General features: G+C 36.2%; 3 protein-coding genes across 4 annotated transcripts in view; 1 reads left to right on the forward strand and 2 right to left on the reverse strand.

Moving 5' to 3' along the window:
• Nucleotides 1-5,647, reverse strand: LOC132151648 (serine/threonine-protein phosphatase 4 regulatory subunit 2-B). 2 transcript variants are annotated; one of them, XM_059559915.1, is made up of 9 exons: nucleotides 5,481-5,647; nucleotides 4,239-4,320; nucleotides 3,501-3,671; nucleotides 3,175-3,268; nucleotides 2,663-2,700; nucleotides 2,472-2,546; nucleotides 2,243-2,383; nucleotides 768-1,084; nucleotides 1-683 (listed from the first exon to the last, which is right to left on the reverse strand). In XM_059559915.1, exons 1-9 carry the CDS (start codon nucleotides 5,599-5,601, stop codon nucleotides 355-357), a joined length of 1,368 nt encoding a protein of 455 aa, XP_059415898.1. In that variant the 5' UTR covers nucleotides 5,602-5,647; the 3' UTR covers nucleotides 1-354. The 2 variants fall into 2 exon arrangements, with proteins under 2 accessions (XP_059415898.1, XP_059415899.1); XM_059559916.1 differs by having other exon boundaries at nucleotides 5,450-5,500.
• A 1,587-nt stretch (nucleotides 5,648-7,234) lies between these two features.
• Nucleotides 7,235-20,377, reverse strand: LOC132151649 (glucoside xylosyltransferase 2-like). Its single transcript, XM_059559917.1, has 7 exons — nucleotides 19,964-20,377; nucleotides 14,549-14,744; nucleotides 12,571-12,702; nucleotides 12,224-12,475; nucleotides 11,408-11,531; nucleotides 10,562-10,734; nucleotides 7,235-7,878 (listed from the first exon to the last, which is right to left on the reverse strand). Exons 1-7 carry the CDS (start codon nucleotides 20,230-20,232, stop codon nucleotides 7,699-7,701), a joined length of 1,326 nt encoding a protein of 441 aa, XP_059415900.1. The 5' UTR covers nucleotides 20,233-20,377; the 3' UTR covers nucleotides 7,235-7,698.
• Nucleotides 20,378-20,897: 520 nt separating this feature from the next.
• Nucleotides 20,898-23,404, forward strand: part of shq1 (SHQ1, H/ACA ribonucleoprotein assembly factor) — a 39,335-nt gene continuing 36,828 nt past the window's right edge. Inside the window, exons 1-3 of the mRNA XM_059559918.1 lie at nucleotides 20,898-21,030; nucleotides 21,801-21,962; nucleotides 22,253-22,317. Coding sequence (XP_059415901.1) covers nucleotides 21,820-21,962; nucleotides 22,253-22,317 — 208 coding nt within the window. The 5' untranslated portion in view covers nucleotides 20,898-21,030; nucleotides 21,801-21,819. The remainder of the gene's footprint in view (nucleotides 21,031-21,800; nucleotides 21,963-22,252; nucleotides 22,318-23,404) is intronic.

A 23,404-nucleotide genomic window follows, 5' to 3' on the forward strand; every position in this document is an offset into this window, starting at 1 on the left:
ATGTCACAGTTGACAATGTGATGACTGGACACCAAAAAAACTTCAGTCAAACCGCTTTAGGCTCTATGACAAAACAGACTGGCAGAAACCGATGATATGATAAAAACTGAGGGAAATAACTGTTAAAAAAAAGACAGTTTAAAACTTTTACTTCAGCAATAAAATCATATGTACACCTGCATAAAGTGTCCGTTTGGGAAAGTTGGAGAAGTTAGGTGGACTCTCGACCGAAAGGCGCATGGCGGTAGCTTGGGTGTTGCTTCTGATGGCCTTTGTGGAAGACCACTGAAGTGTGTCTTCTTAATCTCCACAAAAGCTTGCAGTTATTGTTTAGGCTAGCAATCTAGCAGGCTTCTAGTCCTGCTCCATAGGCTCCTCCTCTGCATTCTCCAAGTCCAGGGCCCCTGACCCAGAGTCGCCCTCTGTGGGTGACTCTACGCTGCTGCTGCTGGATGTGGGTCCAGACACATTTTCATCAGTGCTACTGCTGCTGACCTGCTCGCTTGGCTCCTCCCCTTCTCTTACCTCAGGGCTAGAGTCCACGCCCACCGGGGCTCTCTGCTCTGATTGGTCCATATCGCTGGGCTCTTCTGAGGAGTCTTCGGAGCCACAGGGAACCTCTCTCTCAGTAAAAGACTCTCTAGAATCAGCCACGGAGCACTCAGGCTGTGTGCTGGAAGGCTCTACGTTAGCAAAGAGTAGAATATGTTAGTGATTTATGTAGTGTGTGAACTACCCAAAAGAGGAGGGCATGAAAATGATGCTACCTTGGTCCTCAGAGCTTCCGGCTGAACCATGAGGTTTACTTTCCTTTTCTTCACTCCCCTCTTGCAACATGGATGATGGTGATTCGGGCTCCTCTGACTGATCTGATGAGCTATTAGCTGAAGTAGATCTGGGTGTCTCGACGACCTGCTGGTCTACTTCATCTTCATCCTCCTCTTCATCATTGCCGTCCTGGTTAAATTTCAGCCTCTTGACTTCATGTTCCTCCTCTTCCATTCCCTCATCTTCCTCGTCATCTAAGTGTTTGTTTTTCACAGAGCTGCTGAGAGGCCCACCAATGCTTGATACAGACGCATCACTGGAACACAAAGATATATTCTGTATTTCTGTTATGTGAAGGATATTAAGGGCTGCTAAATTTCAAGCTGTTTAATTATTCATCATGTGAGAAATTAGTGAATATGTCCACTTATTTACCCATCATAGTTTTACACAAATCAGAACATTTGTATCCAACTCTGGAGATCTTTGAATTTAGTAGAGATATTGATGAAAAGTGATTTCACCATGTTAGATTTAAACCATTTAAGATACAACAAATGATGTATAGTCACATTATTAAACAAAACAAAACAGGACATGATTCCTTTGATTTGTCTATTTATGTTCAGGGCTTTCCAGTAATTTATGTATTTCTCTGCATTTCATTTTTGCGGGTCACCATCTCTGGTCTTAAGTAGGGCTGGACGATATGGCCAAAATTTATATCACAATATATTTTTTAATTTCGGTTGATACAATATAATTCAATATTGATATAAACACTACAAAAAAAAAACCCCCACAACAGATGTCTGTACCTAAAAACTTCTGAAATGTGAATTTTCCAAGTCTATGAAACATCCTATAAACCTACGAAATTGTGATTTATTCCTGTGATTCATTACTCCAGTCACATGATTCTTCGGAAATCATTCTAATATGCTTAATTGTAGCTCAAAAACATTTATTATTATTATTATTATGTTGAAAACAAATTAGTAGAATATTTCAAGTTTCTTTGATGAATAGAAAGTTCAGAAGAACGGCATTTATTGGAAATAGAAATCTTTTGTAACATTGTAATCTTTTTTGGTCAATTTAAAGCATCCTTGCTAAATAAAAGTATTATAAATAAAATAAAATTGCAGTGCAAAAATAACGTTTCTGTCATTTCTTTACTGAAGACAGTCGGTTCCCTTCAGAGATACATTCATATAAAACACCCTGCGCCGTGTTCAACGAAGTCAAACTCCACAAATAAATCAGTGTATGGGAAACACTGGTAATGTATATCGAAATATCTAAAATGGGTTTAAAAATCATATCTCTGCACTGAAAAAATTATATCACGATACATATTGATATTTAACTATTTTCCAGTCCTAGTGTTAAGTACGATTCAGAAGTAAAATTAGAAAGAAAAAACAGTGTGAAAGACCAGATGAGATGAGATATGATAGCAAACTTAGCCTACCTGGCTGATTTGCTGTGTCCTTGTGCTGTGTCTGTCTCTTTGTTTTCTGTACTGTCCGGAAGGCCATTTGTGGCCAGTGAACTGGACATGGAGTGTTTCTGTCTGTTTAATGGTCTGGGCGTTCCTGGACCATTCACTTTCCTGTAATATAGAAATCAAGTTTCAAGCTCTTGTATTTATTTATTTTTTTTTAAAATCACTAGTCCTGAGCTCCATCTGCTTTCCTCACCTCTCTGTAAAGGCGGATGTGTTCCCTGACAACATGACTCCATTCATTCTGTTGACACCGCTGCATCCATTCTTCCTACAAAGAGGCCAGAAATAGCTCTTCATTTATCTACAATAATTAGAGGTATCTATCTAAGCATTCAATGAATATGTAGCATCTTTATATTTTAATAGTGAACAGTAATTACTTACTCAGATGTAGGATAAATGCAACTGACCACCATCACATTCTGATGAAGACAAAATACAATCAATTTCAATAACATAAACAATACAAATTCATTGGACTAAAATGTGGGCCTTGTCACTTAAGCAATAAAACACATCCATGAGTCACAGCACATAATAAAATCCACTTAGCAAACATTTGAAGAGACAAGTGTGTAGAACACTGTAAACGATCATCTAGACTTATAAATCACACCTGCAAAACAAATGCATTTGACCATAAATAAACAGAACCTTTATGGAAGTCAAAGATAGTAAGTAATGCTATCTCACATGTGACTTCGGATGGAACAAAACTATAGCAAAACTATAATAAAATTGCAAACAAAAAGAGAACATACTGGGAATGAACTGTCATTTATATAAGAACAGGGTTAAGGAGATAAAAGCATTTTATAGGAAGTGCACCACTACACACAAATAAACAGCATCCATTGGGCTATTAGTTAGAATCGTACAATACATCATGCACTGACCTTCTCTACTCCTCTGAGAAATTTTTCTGTTCCCGTGTAGTTCCTCCTAGGTTCAGTGAGCAGCTCGCACAAGCGCTGGATAGTGAATGGGATCCTGGATAGAGAAAACAATTAGCTGCTGCATCCTCCACAACGGTGTAGGCTAGGTTATATTCAACAGCCAGAAGATGGCACACTTACTCTGGGGTAAAGAGACAGGCTCTCTCTTTTTATCCAAAAGATCATTATGGTACACTTACTACAGGAACAAACTCAGTGCTTTTCTGAAAGGAAAATTGGTGATAGCACCACACTATGACTATGCAATTATTTAGCATGTTACTCACCCGTTGTATCCACGGACTATTTTAAGAATTCTCTCCTTCATTTCTTCAAAAGGAACCGACTCTACATTGGGGTTGGCAGGCCCACGTTGCTCTGGGGCCGATGCTTGGAAATCTTCCATCACACTCTCTAATTTGAATATGAAGTAGCTTTTAAACTGAGACCAGGACACCCTGAAATGCAACAATACAGAGCATTATTAACTCATATTAATGTGTAAGAGACAACATCTGCCGGTCACAATCCAACCAACCAAATAAATGCGGATGAAATATTTGTATTTGAAAATTCAGCTGAAATTGTTTTATTATGTGAGAAGAGACCAGAGTGATATGAGAGATATGGAACGAACACAAGTATGTAGGATCAAATAAACACTGCAATACAGTTCAGTGGTAATTATGCAAAAATAACTGACCACAGAACTCAACTGACCATTCAGAAGCAGGTATTCCAGAGACATACATAGATTAAACCTTCTGATATGCATCTGACTATGTATTCTCATAATTATATCATGAAATGAGAGCAGGTTCAGGTTGTCTAAAGCAGATCTAGTCGATAAGTACAAGGTTCAGTGCGTTTTGGAACAAATCCAAAAGTGCAGTGGTAATGCAATAAACCACCTTGTGGTCTTACCCAGAAAAGTAGTTATGATTAAAAAATAAAAAAGGGGGTCACACAAAGGTAAATATGGTTTCTATGCCCTTCTTAAATCACTGATATCTGGAGATACTTACAGAGTTTCCCCGGTTTTCGCAATATGGCACAAAAACTGATCCAACACCGGAGATGACTCTTTCTTCACCTTCTTGTCAAAATCTGCAGCAAACACAATAATAAGATCACATTAAGGATTTATTATATGCACTGGATGCAATCCAAGCAACCTCCAACTTAAAAATATCTAATATTCTAAATTTAGTTAGTTCATTCTAGTTCTGACTTTTATCTGAGTTCATGGGAATAAATATGCATTTATTATTAACTATATCTCACATTTTAAATGTTAACAGAGCAACTACAGTGCACCTGTTGCTAGGTTTAGTGCATATTCAAGATCCAAAATCACACAGAATTTTACTTTCTACAACTATTTTGACAACTCAGACAATATCTATAATTAGTCTTGAAATAATATGCATGCTTTCATGAAAATTAGAACATATATCATTATTTTTTTTTAAAGAAGGGTTAATAAAGTAAGCAGTACATCTATAATGACCCTAAACCTCTTGATTCTAGTCTTCAGGCCATCTTCAAGATCCAAAACCTCGCCGTACTTTTATGACCACTAAAGGAAATCTATAACCAGTCCAGCCCTGTATTTTTATGAAAAAATGACAAAATATTATAATATTTTTCCTAACACACTGAAGTAAAAAAAAAAAAAAAAATACTAGTACAGGTACAATCAATCTGAGCTTCGTCATTAAGTCACAAAAACTATATACCCCACTCCGACTAGAAATATAAAAATACAAATAAGAATTAGAAATTATTAACAACAACCGTTATAATATTCAAGTTAGTAGAAGAAATGAAAGGTATAAATGGCAAAAAAAAAACTCGGGTTATAAAGAAAACCTATATAAAAAAAAGCTGACTTCATTTTTCAAGTTTTCATTAGTTTAGAGTTAACCCTGAATAAACAGACGTGTAATATACTTACAATTAACTCTACATCATCCCATACCACTAACGTTAACTAGTTATTTCAATCAACAATAGTTTATCAATGTATTTCTTAGCTAACGCGTCGTTTTAGCCTAAAAATAAAATAATAATAAAAAGATAGAAGTCATAAAATAGGAAATAGAAACCAGTTCATCTGCTCTTAACCCACACCAGAGTCAGACCTCGAAAAACAGGAAAAAGCCATTTAGCCAAAGGCCATGCTAACATTAGCTAACTCATATTACCAGCTCATATAACTCCTCTCTAAACTCACGCAGACCACCTCAGCACACACAGCCGGGCACCTTTAAGCGCTTCCAGAAGAGTGTCTGTCTCCATGTCTGTGTTTTTGTCCCCGTCTCCAGTTGGAAAGCGAAAGCTGATGGCTGCTGTTGAGCTCAGTGAAGAAGAGGAGAAAGGAAACATTTCAATATGGCGGAGTCTGCGACGTCACTGCCGGCTGAATGTTGCGCAATAGCTTGTCTGCTGCTGCTTACCTAGAATTAATTTTTTGGGGGGTTTGTTTGTAGGTATTACTGGTGATTTGTTAATGTGACTTGCAAATGTTCCAAAACCTAGTGAACTCCCCATGTAGACAACAATTTGGAGCACAATAGAAGCGATTCGAACAAACGGTATGCCCTTAAATGCTGTCAAAGTTGGTTCAATAGGTTTTTAAACACGGCCTGAATATTTTGAGCAGCCTGACTGGAATTATTAGCCTATTTATAATTGAACGCTCATCTTCCAGTTTATTTAAACGCAAGTACGACTCATCTCTCTCTTAATTTAAACCTACTTGCTGTAATGAAATGTAATGCAAAAATAATTGTTAGACAAAATCAAATTAATATTAAATGCATATGTATTCATTACATTTCTGACATTCACACTTATATATACGCACACACACACACACACACACACACACACACACACACACATAAAATACATACATACAATGCAATACATTTAGAAAGACAGAAAAGCACAGTGAATACAATAAACATCGCTGGTGTATCTCTTCACATAGAGATAACATGAGATGTATTAGTGTCTCCTGAGTTTCCAGTAAAAGAAATGTCATCACTGATTCCAGACCAGTGACAGGAGGCTGGAAACTGATGACACCAGTGATAATGAAGCACATTGTGCTAACGAAGAGATCAAAACACACATCACAACACACTCTTGCCTTCTATATTCCTACATACACACTGAAACAGTCAACACAATAACAGTAAGGGATTACCCAAAATTGAATTGATTAGATTTTTTTAAGAGATGGGTAAACTGATCATACTGGGTGCAGAGAGTTTGTTATGTAAATCTTGCCATTGATTTTCCTTTAATTTTATTTTCTCCAAATTCAGTATTAAAAAGTGCACTTAAATGTAAACTATGACTTTATATGGTTTTATTATAGTTTTGTTTTTATGTATAATGTTAGGATGTGCAAACCTTTCTAATCAGTGCATATGATTTATTTTATATGATCGCATTAGTTTAATCCCACTATGGCAGAAGTTCAAACTCCTGATAACAAAACGTTTCCATTTAACTTGACCCGACTGAATATTGCTTAAAATACTTTAACATCAATTCCTTTTGCGTAGCTCCCAGACTGTTGCAGATTATCCATAAAAGAAACATTGCACCTCAAATTCATTATGTCCATCAGAATTGGCTTGTCGTATTAATATACAGGAGAACAGACTTAAGTGGAATTCTTACAAAAGGCCAAAAGGGTTCCTCTTGAAGTTCTATATATACAGTATATATTAAAATGCAATCCAAATGGCAACATTGCAACATCAGGATTCTTTCTAGTCTTAATAACAAATCATCTTCAATGTAAACCGTGTGAACATCCACCTTAAACTCAATGTACATCTTACTAAACTCTAAAGGCTGACAGGCTAGTTCTCTTTGGTAGTTTCTGCATGCTACATTCATTTGTGTGGCTTGAAAACAAGGTGCTATCTCATGCTATTAAGCAGCAGAATGCACTGGTGAACTGGTGAAGTCGCTTAAGGACAAGAAAGTATACTGAGACACAAACACTCCAATTGTGTAATACCAGACATGATAAACTAGATGCTGAAAAGTGGTAGAACACAGTTGTAGATAAACAGTTATAAATCCATATTTTTTTGGATTGGTTAAAAACCGCTTTGTCAACGAGTCTCTCATATTCTTTCAGGAACATTCAGGTTGTTGGTTTCTCACAGTTGGAGACACTCGATGCATTTGGTCACTTCTCTGTTTCAAGAGTTTTTGATGGTATTGCTGGCGTTCCATTCATCCTGCATTGCGGATTCCATCCAGCAGACCAAAACCTCTACTCAAATGAAACTTCCAGCTTAAATCTCCAACTCCTCTGGCTCATTAAGCTCATACTGTGCCTAATGGAACAAATGTAGCTTGCCTCTGGCATTGCTCCTCGTCGATGAAAAGATCACTCTGATTCAAGCAAGCAGGCAGAGATTCTTCCTTATGATGCTGAAATGCAGTCGAGGTTCATTATTCATGTGGCAGTCGGACACGGCGCACCACTTTTTTCTCATAAAGAACCCTCATGGTCTTCTCAATCTGTTTGAGGAACACTTGTGGTATCCTTCCACAAAGGGTGTTAACTGTGTCCAGGAACTTAGTCTGAAGAGGGTGAAATAAAGACTGGAACAAGTTCTCCTCAAAAGGATGCTGAAAGAGAAGATGAAATCCATTATGTTTCAAAGTGTTCAATGCATTTGTTGAGGCACAAGGTCCACATTTCATATCTGAATGAATTCTGAACAGCAGAGGGGCCCTCCTGACTCAACCACACAAAAGGCTTCCTCTTGAAGAGACACTTTCCTGCTATTAGTCTTCAAGGAGATATTCAGGGAGACTGCACTCTGAATGCATAATGCAACTATTTATTCTCATATGATTCAACTGCCTCAGGATGTGCTCTGTTAGCACTGAAAATTAGAAAGTGGACTGGCAAAGCAAAGAAAAATGGATTTCTTATGCTTAAAATCGAATGAAAAACTTCAAATCCAACAACTGGCTTTTACATTCTTTTTTACAAGTTTTAACTTGTTTTTAGTGTGCTGCTATGGGCGAGTTTTTTTATATATAGTAAAGACATTTAAATGTTACAAAAACTTTTTAACTTTCTATCCAAATTAGGGGTGTAACGATTCACACGTTTCCTCGATGCATCGATTACAAACCCTGTCGATTCATATGCATCGATCTTGAAACATGATTTTTGAATCGTGAATCGCCGATCTCGGACAGTAATCGATTCAAAATGCTAAGAATCGAATGAATCACGATTTCTATAGCGATTCAATGCTTTCAAAATGTATACACATTAAATTACTACATGCACAAATTAATGGAGACCTTGAAGAGTGTTCGTGAATTGTGCCTCTTATCTGTCCTTCACGCGCTCCACCGTTTACCGCCTGAGACTGTCACAGGATTGCGCTCGCGCTCCGTTCGTCTCTGACGCAGCTGACGTGTGATCTATAGGACTCGTGGCCAGTAATACTAAAGTGAAGTAGCTTTACTTTTCTGTAGTTTGTCAATGGCTCTCTGTATCTTACCGAGGGAGTTACCGGAGCCGTCGACAGCTGTGTTTATTGCATGGACGGAGCAGAAATGTAAGTGTCTAAATCATACGCACAGTTCCATTGAATGATAAATGTGTTTAAACAATGTAGATGAACCGAATATACGAAGGAAACTGTTAAAATTAACCACAGCATTAACAACGACCTTGAAATAAGAGCGCGAGATTTATCTGATTATCAGATGCATGAAAGTAGCGTTTGTTTCATTAGCAAACAGATCTGGCACGTTTTCTCTCAGAATCATTCGCTGATGGAGAGGAAAAGTTAAATAGAGATGAAGACGTTTACACACTGAAAGAGAAGCGATCTCGCTCTCATAGACGTGCCAGGCTATATCTGCAGCTAAACTGAATAAAAGCAGAATTAACTGATGAAACTAAAAAAAAAAAACACAAAAAATTTATGAATGATGCAGTGCTAATTGACATTTATTACAGTATAGAAACTATAAAGTATATTTTCTACCTTATTCTGTGCAGAAAAATTTAATAATTGCTAATTAAATGTAGCCTAGTATATAAAACAATCATAAAATTGCCATTAGGAAAAAAATATCGATTACAAATGATTGATTATTTTCCAGCAGTGTATTTGATTTATTACAGCTAATTAAAAGTAATTAAAAAAGATAATTCCTTGTAAAAAAAATAAATAAAAATAATAATAATAATTATTATTATTATTATATAGGCTACATACATAAAATGATTGTATTTGACATTTCTGTCACTTCTGAAATTATGGCTACGCCCCTGGTGTGACAAAATGTTAGCTTATACATAATACTCTTTAAGCTCTTTTTTAAAAACTTGGCTTACATACATTTTTACGCATGCCATGTCGCATCATTAAACTAGCATTTAACAATGGACAAAAGTTTTTTTTTTTTTTTTTTCTAACCTATGGTTCTCTAACCATAAATGCTACTGTAATTTGCCCCCTGACTAAGCATTTAAAGAATTTAGTAGAAGCATTTAAATAATCCCGTGAATGCACTTAAAGAATGCAGAATCGAATCGTTATAATCGAATCAAATTGAATCGTTCTAAATTTGCAAAAATCGTTCTTGAATCGAATCGAAAACCTATGAATCGTAATCGAATCGAAGCCTTCCCAAAGATTCACAGCCCTAATCCAAATAATATTTAATATAATAATATATAATAATAATAATAATAATAAGAAACATTTCTTGAGCATCAATTCGACATATTACAATGATTTCTGAAGGATCATGTGACACTGAAGACTGGAGTATTAGCTGCTTAAAATTCAGCTTGAAATTATATTATAATTTAAATTATAATATAATATAATATAATATAATATAATATAATATAATATAATATAATATATATATATATATATATATATATATATATAAATGCAGCCTCCTTGTAACAACATTTAAAATATAAATTAAAAACTTACTGAGCCAACATTTTTGAATGCTAGTGTGCATAACATAAGGTGTCTTTACACAGCCAAGTTTTTATGCAATGCTACATAAAAGAGCCAGACTAAATCAAGCATGCACTGACCCGCTCAGACCCTAGTAATTCAGTTGTAATTGCTGTGAAAATGCATTTATGCCAGATCTAAGCAGCATTAAACAGTCTGGGTAAAAACACCTAAATGCCGCTTCAGAAGTTTTTCTGTGCCACCTTTGCAATCTAAATTTGGCAACATATTATTATCAGTCTAAAAGCCATTCTATTAGTTCTATCATACAATTGTCTCCTGAAGATACAAAAGCAAGTTACCTCACGTATGGCATCATACACCACCCTGAAAGCGGGCTGCTTGTCATCATGGTACACGCCACGGTTACCATGAAGAATAGACACCCCCTCCTCTTCCGCAGCCTTGCAGTTGCTTCCATACATGCAGTGATCTGGCCTGTAGTTCCACTGGCATGGAAATATGTACAAACACTCTGCAGACACAAATTAAAATATTCAATGTTTCATCCAAACTGCAAATACCATACCCCAGCAACTTCATTTTCATTTTTCGTTAATCTGCCTTTTAGGACCTGTTCCATTAGTGTTATCAGACAAACACAATGCTTGACAAATGTCTCACCAATTCAGAGACCTTAATAACTGCATGGCCAAAAACATGGTATTAATATAGTACATGTATTATGATGTATAACATGTATTATTTACAGGATATGCCACAGGATTTGTTTTTTTGTCAAATATCATGGAAGAGGTGTAAAAAACATGGTATTCATATAACACTTCCAAAAAACATGCTAAATCAAGGTATTGATATTAATATTGTTATTAATTTACAAAGTATGGTTCATTGTATGGTTGTCAAAGTATGGTTGATTAATTGGTATATGCCAGTGTGGTATCAGTAAAATCTACTACAAGTCAATTTCTACTATATACTTATGCATTACCGTGGGACATGTCCAAAAAACATGGTATTAATAGTATGTCCAAAAACACACTAAAACCAAGCTATTTTGATATATACCATTGTATTTATAGTATACTAAAAACTAAATAAAAAAAAATTGGTACGTGTCCAAAAAACAAACTGCTTTACCATAGTTCATCATATTCAAGCATGTCTTTGAGCAAACACACATGTACCTGGATTGTAGTGGAAGATGATGTTGAGGAGGTCTTGGTCTCCCCATGTGATGTGGTTCTTGTATTTCTGATAGAGAGGGTGAAGCAGATTTTCCCATGACAGACCGCTGGCGATCATGCTGTTCTGTAAACACAACAGTGGCAGGTCATTTCCCTCAACAGTGAAGCTGGCAGCCACTTTTCAGACAGCTGTTGATATGGAAATTAAGGTGTTTTTCAGAAGAAGAAATTTCCTTTTTGTTCCCCCAGACAGCCTTGAAAATGTGCTTGGGTTGGAAATATCACTTCTAGCTGAGTTACAAAAATACTGTCACCCACTCGCTCTCGATGGATGGCAATCAGTAGACTTCCATCACTGCCTACTAAAAACAGCCCGAGGTTAAAAGGATTTAAATGTGCAAAGAAACCTCAGAAGACATGTGAAACGACTATCAAGAGAAATAAACCACACAAGGAAAACACTGGCAATATCTAGTAATAACCAAACGCCATAAATAATGCAAAAAGATATAAACATGCTATTACACATCTTCTGAACGAGTACAAAACCTCCCGAACAAAAACACACGTGAACAGGACAAAGAAATGAGCATTCTCTTACATAAACAGATGCATATTAAAAATAATGCCATGATCAGCAATAGACAGCATATAAATGAAAAATGCATAATGCTACGGAGTAAAAGGTTGATCCAGGAAATAGTATGTCTGTGCAAGCTTTGGAGGTGTTGATGGAAGCAATTTACTGGATTTATGCTTTGATAATTTGTGTATAAGAAACTGCAAAAAAGTCAAGCCAGTTCTATTGCTCCTTACCCTGAACAGAGTACTACGAATCCGTGTAAGGTTCATTAGCATGACCCCTGAATTGACCCCTGTGACTCCATAAAAGGGGTGTCTTGCAAAGCGGCTATACCAGCCGATCTTAGGGATCTCGTGCTCTGGGGCCATGGCAGCTAGCTGAGTGCTGTTGAAAGCCTTCAGAAACTTCCAGATGTCATCCATAGGGCGTAGAAAGAGAACATCTGTGTCCACGTACAACAGCGAGTCCACGTCTTTCAGGATAACCTGGTATCAGAGGAAATACTTGGTTACAGTCGGTGTGGCGAGGTGAAAAGCACAAACAAATGAAGAAAGAACATGAAGCAGCGGTGGGAACCCACGGGAAGAAACAGCCTCTGGGCAGCACATGGCTTGAAGAGTTTCTTCCATTCGTCTGCATTCCCCACAGAGAAGGTGATTGGATATATGCTATAATGAAACCTGGAGGACACCGTCTGAGGCCACTGACTGAACTGTGAGGAAATTGAAAGAATCAGTCAATGTCATGGCTGTCAGTCTTCAGTAAACCCCAAAGCTATTGCTTACAGGTGTCAGTGAAGAGAAGAGTGTGAGGAGACCTATACCAATCCTTTCAAAAAAAGCAACATTTTCTTATGTTTGTAAGAATTGTGATTTATAGAATGCAATATTGTTGCATGGGTCCCAAAGATGTCTACCCATATTGTTACACCTTGTTCTAACCACATTTTAACATAATGAAGATCAATTTTCCCTGCTTTCAGCTTTGACACAGACCAGTGTAATTTTAGTTTAGTTTTTTTTTTTTTTTTACAAATTGCAAAAAGTATCAAATGTAGCTATTTTTTAAAATTTTTGCATTTATTTTTTCTAGATAAAATTTGTAAAAAAAAAAAAAAAAAAAAGAATAACAATTAATTTATAAATTATAATAATAAAATTTATATTAATAATATCACCAAAAACTGCAAGTCAAGTAATATGCAAAATTATTCAGAATCAGAAAACTGATCATTTTCAAAATGCATTACATCAACACATGCAGCAAAAACTGGGTAAATAAATAACAAAAATGAATACAATTATTACTTCATTAATAATAGCCATAATACCAAGTGAATGTAAACTTGACAGTATTTAATTGTAAATTCAACTGTTAATTTGTTAGATGCAGATCCTAGCTGTCCAGGACCCCATTAGAACAGACCTGCTATCCATTTTTGGGTCATAACCCATCAGTAAAGAAGCACTGGTTTATAATATCCTGCTGACAGCCAAATAACTAATGCTGAAAAAGCTGCAGAGAAAAAATACTGAGGATATGACATTGCATTCCTTCACTATCACTCTTCAAAGCTTTCAGTTCTTTTATCTGCAGCAATACGATGCAGGACTAGATCAAGATCAGTTCCAGGCTTGAGGGCACTTCTCAAAAAGCTTTGGCTGTCCAGTGTCCAAGTGTAAAAACGATTAACCTGTTAAGTGTCACCCGTCCCCTGTGGGACGCCTACATTTACGTCACTATATAACATTACAATTAAATCTAATCTAATCTTGACAAACTACATTTTGTTGAAAAGGTCTAAGACTCCCAAATATATATTTTACCAATGTTTTTTGTTAAAAATTATGTAGGAAAGGTAATCGATTAATTTATGACAGGAGTGCATAAGACTGTGGAGAATGACCACTTTACCAGAAACTGAGTAATGAGTGAAGTGCATGCTAAGAGATCGATAGATTTATGTGCAAAGGTTTCTCACGTTACCATCCTCACCAGATTGGTCGTCAGGGTTAGCCTGACATTGTCTGAGGGTTACCACAAAGCCACAAAATTCACACTTGGGGTTCTAACAAAGGTCTGTTTAAATTAAAGGTCTGTTTTCTCATTGTATCTGTTTAAATGCAATGAGAAATTGTATAGCTAGCTACAAAGATTGTAAAAAGACATTTGTTCTAATATAGTAATTAGAATTACCATAATTAATTAATATCAAATGAACAAAGCAACATTTTGGTCCAAGAGAGCTACATAGCTAGGAGATGAAGCTTTGTCTAAGATAAAATATAGCCCACTGCAGAGATAAAATAGCTGGAGAGCCAGCAAGATATTCTTTTCATTGGGAACAGAGTTAACCATTGCACAGCTTTTTTGAGAGAAGACAAACCTTAGATATGTAAACATACTCAAATCATTTTGAAGAAAATAAAACAAAGCATCAGAAAAAAAAAAAAAAAAAAAAACAATTTCAGGTCACCGGTCAGCTACACATTACCATCAACATTAAAAGGCTCATTTACTCACAGTAAAGAGAAAAGAATCACGGTACATACTCTCACCCCTTTTTCAAATTGTTCGGTCAGGTCCTCTTCTGCAAAGATGTGGAATTTGATCTTCTTTATGCTAAAGAGCAGTGCTGACTTAACCATGTTGAGCGTTTCATCTAGACGGTTCCCACAAGCCACCACTGCCAAGTGCATGACATCCTCTGTTTGTGTGACCTTTGACCCAGGACGTCCCACCTCACTTTTCTGCCTATAGGGTAAAGATACAACTTAAGTCAAACAGAACTCAAACAAAACAAAAACAAACGGTGACATCAACAACAAAAACATCTGATATGAATCAGCTGGAACAAACCGTGAGACAAAACACTCGTGAAATATTCCTGCACACTGAAAACCTCAATTAAATGATTCAAGGGTAAACAATTCTGTGTCAGAGTCAGACCAACCTGCAAAGCAGCTCAATGAGAGGACAAAAGGGCAAACCTGATAACAAAATAAAATACATTTGAAAATTATTTATAATAACCTAATATTAAAAATGAAACATTGAAAAAATAAAATTATTTGAATTTTTTTAACTTTATATACAGCACACAAGATATCACCTGTAGAACTGTTTCGTCTTTATTTCTAGAGAAATGGATTTGATCTCGACAAATAGTTTCAAGACAACTCGAGATATTAAACAGGCAGATGAGCAGCACCCTTGTTCATCATGACCCGGTGTTTCTCACATTTCCTTGTCTTGAATCTCCATCAGAATTGTTATTGGTGTGATGTTTGCTTTTGTGAGTCATGCTGAGTCTCTATTGCTCCAGAGAGGTAAGCTCTTTAACCCTCAAACGTTCTACCCAAGAGACGACCTCTGGGAAAAAAAAAAAGTCCTCCATTTATCCAAGGCTTTGGTGGAGGAAACAAATTCATACCACAAGAAAAGCACACAGCCTTTCAAGCAGACATCAAAGAGCTTCCATTAAGCCAAGGACGTGCAAACACTCTTGCTCTCATTTCAAGTGAACCACAGACCTTCATTTGAAGTGAAGTAAAGAATAGGGAAAACATGGAAACACCTTGGGCTTTGACAAATGGGAAGAAAATATATTTTCAGATTTTTCTGACTAGTATCACAAAAGACTGTAGAATCTGCTTTGGTGGCTGTGGTTTGTTTCCTGTGGGGAAAGCTTCCTTTGTTTATAGCACTACAAATTAAGCAACAGGAATTGCATCAATGATCTGACTGAATGATATCAAACGATTTATTCATTTCATTTCTTCAATCATGTGTCCACTGAGAGGCATTTTGATCCTAAACAACGCATCAAGCATACGACCAACACATAACTGCATTTTGTTACCATTTTACTAAAAATGAAATGTTCTGAGTTTATAAAAATTCTTGCAGTCTGAGTGGACACATCTGGAACCATTTAGACTCTACGAAGGCCGAATTAAATATTGCACTCCTTATTGAGCAAAAGTTCCTGAAACGGTTTTAAGGCTGACACTGATGATTCCTTGTTGAGAAATACAATTGATTGTAGACAAGGATTTATATTGTGTACAGGGTTGAAGTTCATTATCTCTTCCCATAATTGTTGAATATTTAGCCTCATTTATACAAGAACAAATAATTCATAAAATCATTATGTAAATGGATGCAATCAATTGAGTGCAACAATTTATGCAAGAACGGTTTTAGTAATTCTTGCATAGATTGGCCGTTCAATTAAATGTACTACATCAACAAAAGTTACTTTGATATTAGTGTCATGGATACTTGCCATTTGTTTTTTTAGTTTTGAAATATTAAATTAGAAAAGTAACTTCACAACTGTAATTGTTTTAATATTTTATGAAGCGAATATTAGCGATAATATCGGAATAATTTTGATGATGTAAAATTAAAAAAATATTGTGAATATCGAATTTTTCAAATTCAAGCATACTTTCCCAAAAACTTCCAGAAAAGGGAACATTTTTGCCGCCTGCTCTACACTCCTCTACTAAGATATATATATATATATATATATATATATATATATATATATATATATATATATAGAGAGAGAGAGAGAGAGAGAGAGAGAGAGAGAGAGAGAGAGAGAGAGAGAGAATACTTATCTCAGTTTAATTATTTCCCCCAGTTTTTTTATTATTTAAATCCAAATGAAAACATTTGAGAAATATATTGAATATCGTAAAAAATGTGACAATATCCTTGGGATATTTTTTTTTTTTCATATATCGCCCAGCCTTACTTGCTCTCTTCCAAATGTCTGCAAACCGATCCTGGCAGAGCCAGCTGTTCCATGGAACCCTGAAGTGAAATGCTAGTGTGCTCCAGGCTAGAAGATAAAGATCGTAGGGGAGGAATAAACTCGGAGAGGCAAGGGTAACAATGGAAAGATATCTGTGTTCTGTATAGAATCTATGACAAAAAATTAGAGGCTAGAGACACACACACACACACACACACACACACACACAAGTGGAGGGCTCTTATTCTTCCTCCATGACATGTTTATGGCTTCATATAATGTAGCTGTCACACGACAGTTGCCTTTAGTCATAGCTGCATTACAGATGACAGAGCAAGCTATTCGTCTGACAGCTAATAGACACTTAATCCTAGGTGCTGCAAGAACGTTTGCAGTGGTGTTTTGCTGTTCTGGCAAAACACAAGACAAGTGTTATGAGCAACCAGTTTTCCAGTAATGTAATTCAAATAAAAAGAAGATATTTAGATACTGTATTTAAATGCCAATATAATGAAAGCCAATGGTGGTCAATGTTATTTGTACTAAAAGAGTTTTACAAAAAGTATGACGTATTTTGTAGGCCAGTCTGGAAGCTCGCATCCCCCTGGTTCCCTCAACAAAAAAACCTAAAAGGATTTTTTTCATTGGCTTTTGGATTATTGTAGAAAATAAGCTCAGTGGCCAAGGAAAGTTTATGATTCCTATATGTTTTCACAAATGAACACAACTTTCATGAAAGTAAGCATGAACACAATCCCTAAAAATAAAAAGCTAAACATAGGTACACTATGCTTGCATGACTTTAATACCACTACCATTAATCTTCCGTCATCTCTTTCACTTTTTAATCAATTATGAAAATTATAATACTTTGCAAGAGCACAATTCTAACATGCATGTATTACTTATATATTTTTTGTAGAAAAAAAAGTTTAAATATCATGAGCTTATTTCTGTTTTAACCAAAAACCCATTGACTTCAGGATGATAGAACCAGAATTGCTAAAATGCATAGTCTAAGGCTACGTTTACACGACAACGATGTAGTCAAAAACGAAAAAGTTTTTCCCTTTCGTTTTTAAAAAGTTTAAATGTATACATGACGTTTTCAAAATGATTCGCGTTTACACATATCCAAGAAAACAGCCAAAACTCTGTATTACGTATGCCAGGCCAGTAGTTGGCGCTGTCACTTTGTTAGTAAACAGTACCTGTAGGTAAGTAAGTAACCGTTATATGTTGTATATCAGTGGTTCTCAACCACATTCCCGGAGGACCTACATTTTCACAGACTTGAAATGGGTGTCTCAAAATATGCAGTGATGGGGGTCCTCCATGTGGTTGAAAACCACTGATATACAACATATAACCGTTACTTTTTACTACATCGTTGTTGTGTAAACGTAGCCTTAGACTCTTGAACAGCAACAAAAGTACCGTATACTCTGGCATTGTTGTGTATTTTTGTTTGTGCTTGCCTTTAAAATCAACACGTACTACGCACACGCTTGAAGTCACCGTTTTTAAAGAATCACGTTTTGGGTGCTTACACAGAAATGATAACAGCAGCTTTTTTCAAAAACTTGCACTTTGAAACCCGTTTTCAAAAATATGCATTTTTAGTCCCCAAAATGCTTTTGTCGTGGATACAAAGAGGGAAAACACATTAAAAATTCTTCATATTCTTCAAAATATCTTCATACAGGTTTGGTATGACACGAGGTTGAGTACATGAAGGAATTTTCACTATTCTTTTTATAATACAACCCTAGCTAATAAAAATATAGAAATTAGAGATTGGGATCAAAAGGTCTGTTTGTGTTAGAGCCCTTGGGTCAAAATCCTTCCGGGCCCCCTGTACGTGATGAGACATATCAACAGGGACACATTTGTCTGTTTTGCAGTAGTAAGGCAGGAAGCACGTCTGGAGGATGCGCTTAAAAAAGTAAAAAATGTGCGGAAGAGTTAACCGCTTCTAAATAAAACAACAGGTCATACGAGACAAGACGGTTTCACCCCTCCTCCTTCCTCTTTGGAGATGGATATGGAGCCAGGAATTTAACGCATAGAGCGGTTTCCAAATCACACCCTCTCGTCCCTCCTGATTGTACGGTGGAACTGTTTAACTAATTTCGCCTTGGCTGCGTTGGCCCTCTGCAATGTTGGTTTATCAGCAGAGAGCAGTCACAGGGGTGTGGACATCAAGACGGATCACTGCTGGAAACCTAACAGGAGGGTCAAAGGGTTGAGATATCTCACAAATGCAATTAGTGGTGTTTATGTGAAGCTGTCAGAAGACAAGCAATGAATATTAAACTCGTCCTCAATGCAGGATTGATTTTACACTATACAAGACGGCATCTATCTATAGTTCGCCAACCTTGACATTATTGAATTTACACTATCAAAATACTGACACAAATGAACCAATCCTCAGTTCACTTAAAGGATGAATGTGACATCTCTTTTTAATTATGTCTCGGAAAGGGCGGATCATCTTGATGGATAAACTACTCCATCCTCCACTCACAAGGGACCGTGTTCACTCACTCATCACAACCAATCATTGATTTTGTCCTCAGTTGAGACCCTTTGGAAACGAGGCAACTGCATTCAAGGTGACCTTTTTAATAAAGCCATAATGAAAATACAATTGAGATGATTGTGGCTGAGACGCATACAGGGGGCTCTTGGACTTGGCTTTGCAGCATGCGCAGTGCACACTGGTCTCTGGTAAGATTTATTAATATGGATGTGGGTAATGCAAAAATAATGTCATGCATGGTTTCCTTGTTACATTAAGAAACATAATATTGCACAATCAGTTCAAGACATTCTTGCCTAAATCTCTATTGCCAAAGTAGGCATTTGACAAGAATGTCTAGTTGGACTGACATCCGGGATAAGGTCAATGATTTATGGATTGTTATTAAATCATGCATTTGCACTGATTTGTAGAGATTGCAAATCACACTGAGGTCATAAATGCCCTTAAGAAACTAAAGCACTGATCATGTGCACAGAAGGGAGCTGAAAGGATGCCAATATATATATATAGCAACAGTATGAGGGAAAAACCCGTATAATATAATATTATATTATATTAAAACCCTTGAAAACATCTTGACAACTTGAAACAGATATTTATACATGCTGCTTTGCATCAAACTGGTTGTTGATCGTGATGTTGCACTTAAGAATTTCCTACCGAGTCTTTGCGATGACATTCCCTCCTCCTCTGCTGCTCAACTTCGGCTCTTTGCGGATTAGTCTCGGTGGTTTTTGTGTCTCTTCGTTGACTTGTTTCGCTTTTTTTGCCGGTGCTATATCCTCGATATGACTAAAGGATTGAAAATGATTTTCTTTCGCAACTTCTTTCAGCGGCGGCTCGTCCGCAGCGTTCCCCCCGAAAAAGTACAAAAGTAGAAAAACTCCGAAACATACCGCGATCGCCACGACCTTGCAGTGGATCCTCATGGTGAAAAAGTGTTCTGTCCGCTTGGAAATATATTAACCATGGCTCTGGTTAAAACACAGGACATATTTTTAGTGTTCAGCCATACTTCTTCATTTGTAGTGTGGCGATGAAGACGATGCTGCTCAGCTTAGCGTAGATATCAGACACGTAAATGGATCTCTGAAGGCGGACCTTACATTCATTACCGTAATACTTGTAATACTTCTGCGATAAAACCTTAATGCCTTACTGATGCCGTAGAGAAGCCTTGTAAAAAGTATAAATAACACAATAATAAAAATATATATTTCTAGCTGTCAGGAGGATATTAAGGAGGTGTCATACATAATATTTTTTTTATATATATTACAGTATTGTGTGTACATGGTAGCTATTGGTTCACGCTTATGATCAGTTTATAAATTAAAAGATAATCTTCTGAAGGGACTGTTCGAATCAGAAAATAACTGAAAAATAACATTTTTATAATTTATTATACACACACGCACACACACACACAGACACACACACACACACACACACACATCTTTATTAACTTGTAGAAATCCATTTTGACTCCAGTTTCCATGTGTATATAGTAAATAATTATTTCATTTGATTTATAAATATTTTACAATTACGTTAATGTTTTTAATGGTTCGTCTTTACCATGCAGTATTCCAGTGAAATTCCTTTTTTTAGTCCTCCTTATATGTGTCATTACGGTAAAACATGGCCAGTCCTGAGAGCAGGAAGCAGTCCATGTGCTGCAAATGTGCTACTGATGTTGTTTAGCGCTTTACATGAGAGACGTGAAGGTATCAGTTTTGTTTTTATAATGTTGTAATTGCCTTATAAATCGTACTATACCCATTGAATCCGTAAAAGTCTTAAATAGTGCATGGTCTTGTCTGTTTTATGTTGGCATAAATATTGCGTCTACAAACACCATCGGCAGACTTTGGACAGCTTCTAATCTGCGTTGGGTTTTAGCTAACGTTATCATTTATTATTTTGGGTTTGGTTTTATCCTGTGTGCACGCATCATATTAGCATAGCGTAACTTGGATGACATTTAGCGCGGAGTTCTTTTATTTTAGTCCTTAATACTTTCAGTCTTAACTGGCGAATAACAGCGTTGTGTTGAAATAGAGTTTAGTTTAATTTGAAACTAATCAAATAAATCAAGGTTTATCGTGTGCTAGTCGGCGAATGGGTTGTTTTTGTCTCATTGTGTTCAAATTGAGTAACCACAAGATGGAGTTGTGAGCTCTATTCTTTATTCATTACTTCTCAAATATCTATTTGAGCACGGACTAGATAGACTTTATAAAGTCTTCCATTCTTTTTACAGTGCCAAGTAACGTTATTAATTTTTAGAGAGATTCGTGCACAGATTAACAAACTAAAATAATATTTTCACTTTTTTTTCTTCCACAAATGATCCTCTTGATCTTGTTTAGTAACATTGGGATTGGTTGCAAATTAAATTAACATTGTAATTCGCATTCATTTAGCCTTGTTTATCCCTGCTGACCAGTTTGAGAAGTCTGACTAACTGTTTGTGTTTTTCTGTCTTTTGCTTTAGTACTTCACCAGATGTAATCATGATAACACCAGCGTTTGAATTGAGTCAAGATGCTGATTTCCTTACAGTAGTTATTCGTGTACCCTACACCAGAACATCTGAGTTTGACATCTACATCCAGGGGGAAGATTTTAAGTTCTATGCCAAGCCCTACTTTCTCAGGTGACTCACCTGCAAATGCCACGGGAATATACTTGCAGTTCCTAATATAAGATGTTTACAGCACTTTTTACTTAAGATGGAAACCCAGAAAAGTATTAGGACAGCTCATCCACACTTAAATACATTACATTTTAAGTTATCAGACACTCAGAGAAAACAATTCTGGAATAATTTGTGCTTTTTGGTGGCAAATGAATATCGCATAATAATATACACTTACATATGGAGATATATATGGTGCTTTTATTTGTACCATTATTAATGAATCTATGTAATCATTAACCTTACAGATTGACTCTTCCTGGGAGAATAGTAGAAGATGGTCGGGAAAAAGCTTCATTTGATATTGATAAAGGTAACAATCACTCGCTTACCTTTTCTAGTTTCTTCCGCAGGTGTCTCTGAAAACCTCTGCCGCCTTTTATTTTTTACTTTTTTTTTTTTACCACTCAGTACGTCAGACATGGGCATTTCTTAAGACACGACATGAACAAGCTTCAGCAGAAGCAGCGAAATTGCACTAGTCTTGCAAAAATCAATTTCTTCTAAGTTTCCTTTCTATTTGTATTTACTAGCTTAAGATCTAATGCAAACATAACATAGTGATTAAAGTCTGATAGATGTGGGTTAGCTCTATTGCCTGAGTGAAATTGTCAGTATTTTATAACTAGCCTGTGTTACAGTGAACTGCTGTGCAGTTTTAGAGAAATTGTCATTACCATAGTTTTATCTAAAATAAAAGCATAGTCTGAGACAGAATTAGATAAAGGATGCTCTTAAGCAATTATGCTTTAAATGACAAGGTTTAAACTTGTACAGGGCAACATACATGCATTTCTTTTTTGACTAACATTATATACAGGGCAAAGGAGAAATAATAGTTGGAAATAGTGAGGTTTGCGTTTAACTGGTTTGGAAGAAAATCACACATAGAGGATACAGCATAACAACCTCACAGGACATATATAAGATCGAAAATATGTTGGAGCTAATATCCTTGTAGGCAGCATTCTGACATACAGCGCAGTGGCGAGTTCTGGCTTTTGGTCACCAACGTGTCTGTATTATTCATGTAGAAATAAATCCCCAAAAAATAAAAAGTTAATGTTTACCCAAAAAATAGAACAATAAATCCAAGATGAAATATTAAGGAATTTAAGGCAAAACAATGCTATTTGACTGCCAAGGATTTGCTTTTCCTTACAGTTCCCATGGAACTGATTGATAGGTAATTGATATTTAATACATCCCTGTGCTTTTTAACATTTTCACAACAGTTCATGCTGTCAGACTGCTCTCCAAATAGCATGAAGATTTCCAGTTGCTTAGAAATTGCCATAGGATCCTGTTCCTGATGTCTCATTGGCCTCGTTTCAGCATGTCTTCTTTGATTGACTGCCAGTGAATAATTTAGCAGTAGTCTGTCATAAAGAACGTCTACC

The sequence above is a fragment of the Carassius carassius genome, chromosome 10 (genome assembly GCF_963082965.1).
Source record: "Carassius carassius chromosome 10, fCarCar2.1, whole genome shotgun sequence".
Lineage (NCBI taxonomy): Eukaryota > Metazoa > Chordata > Actinopteri > Cypriniformes > Cyprinidae > Carassius > Carassius carassius.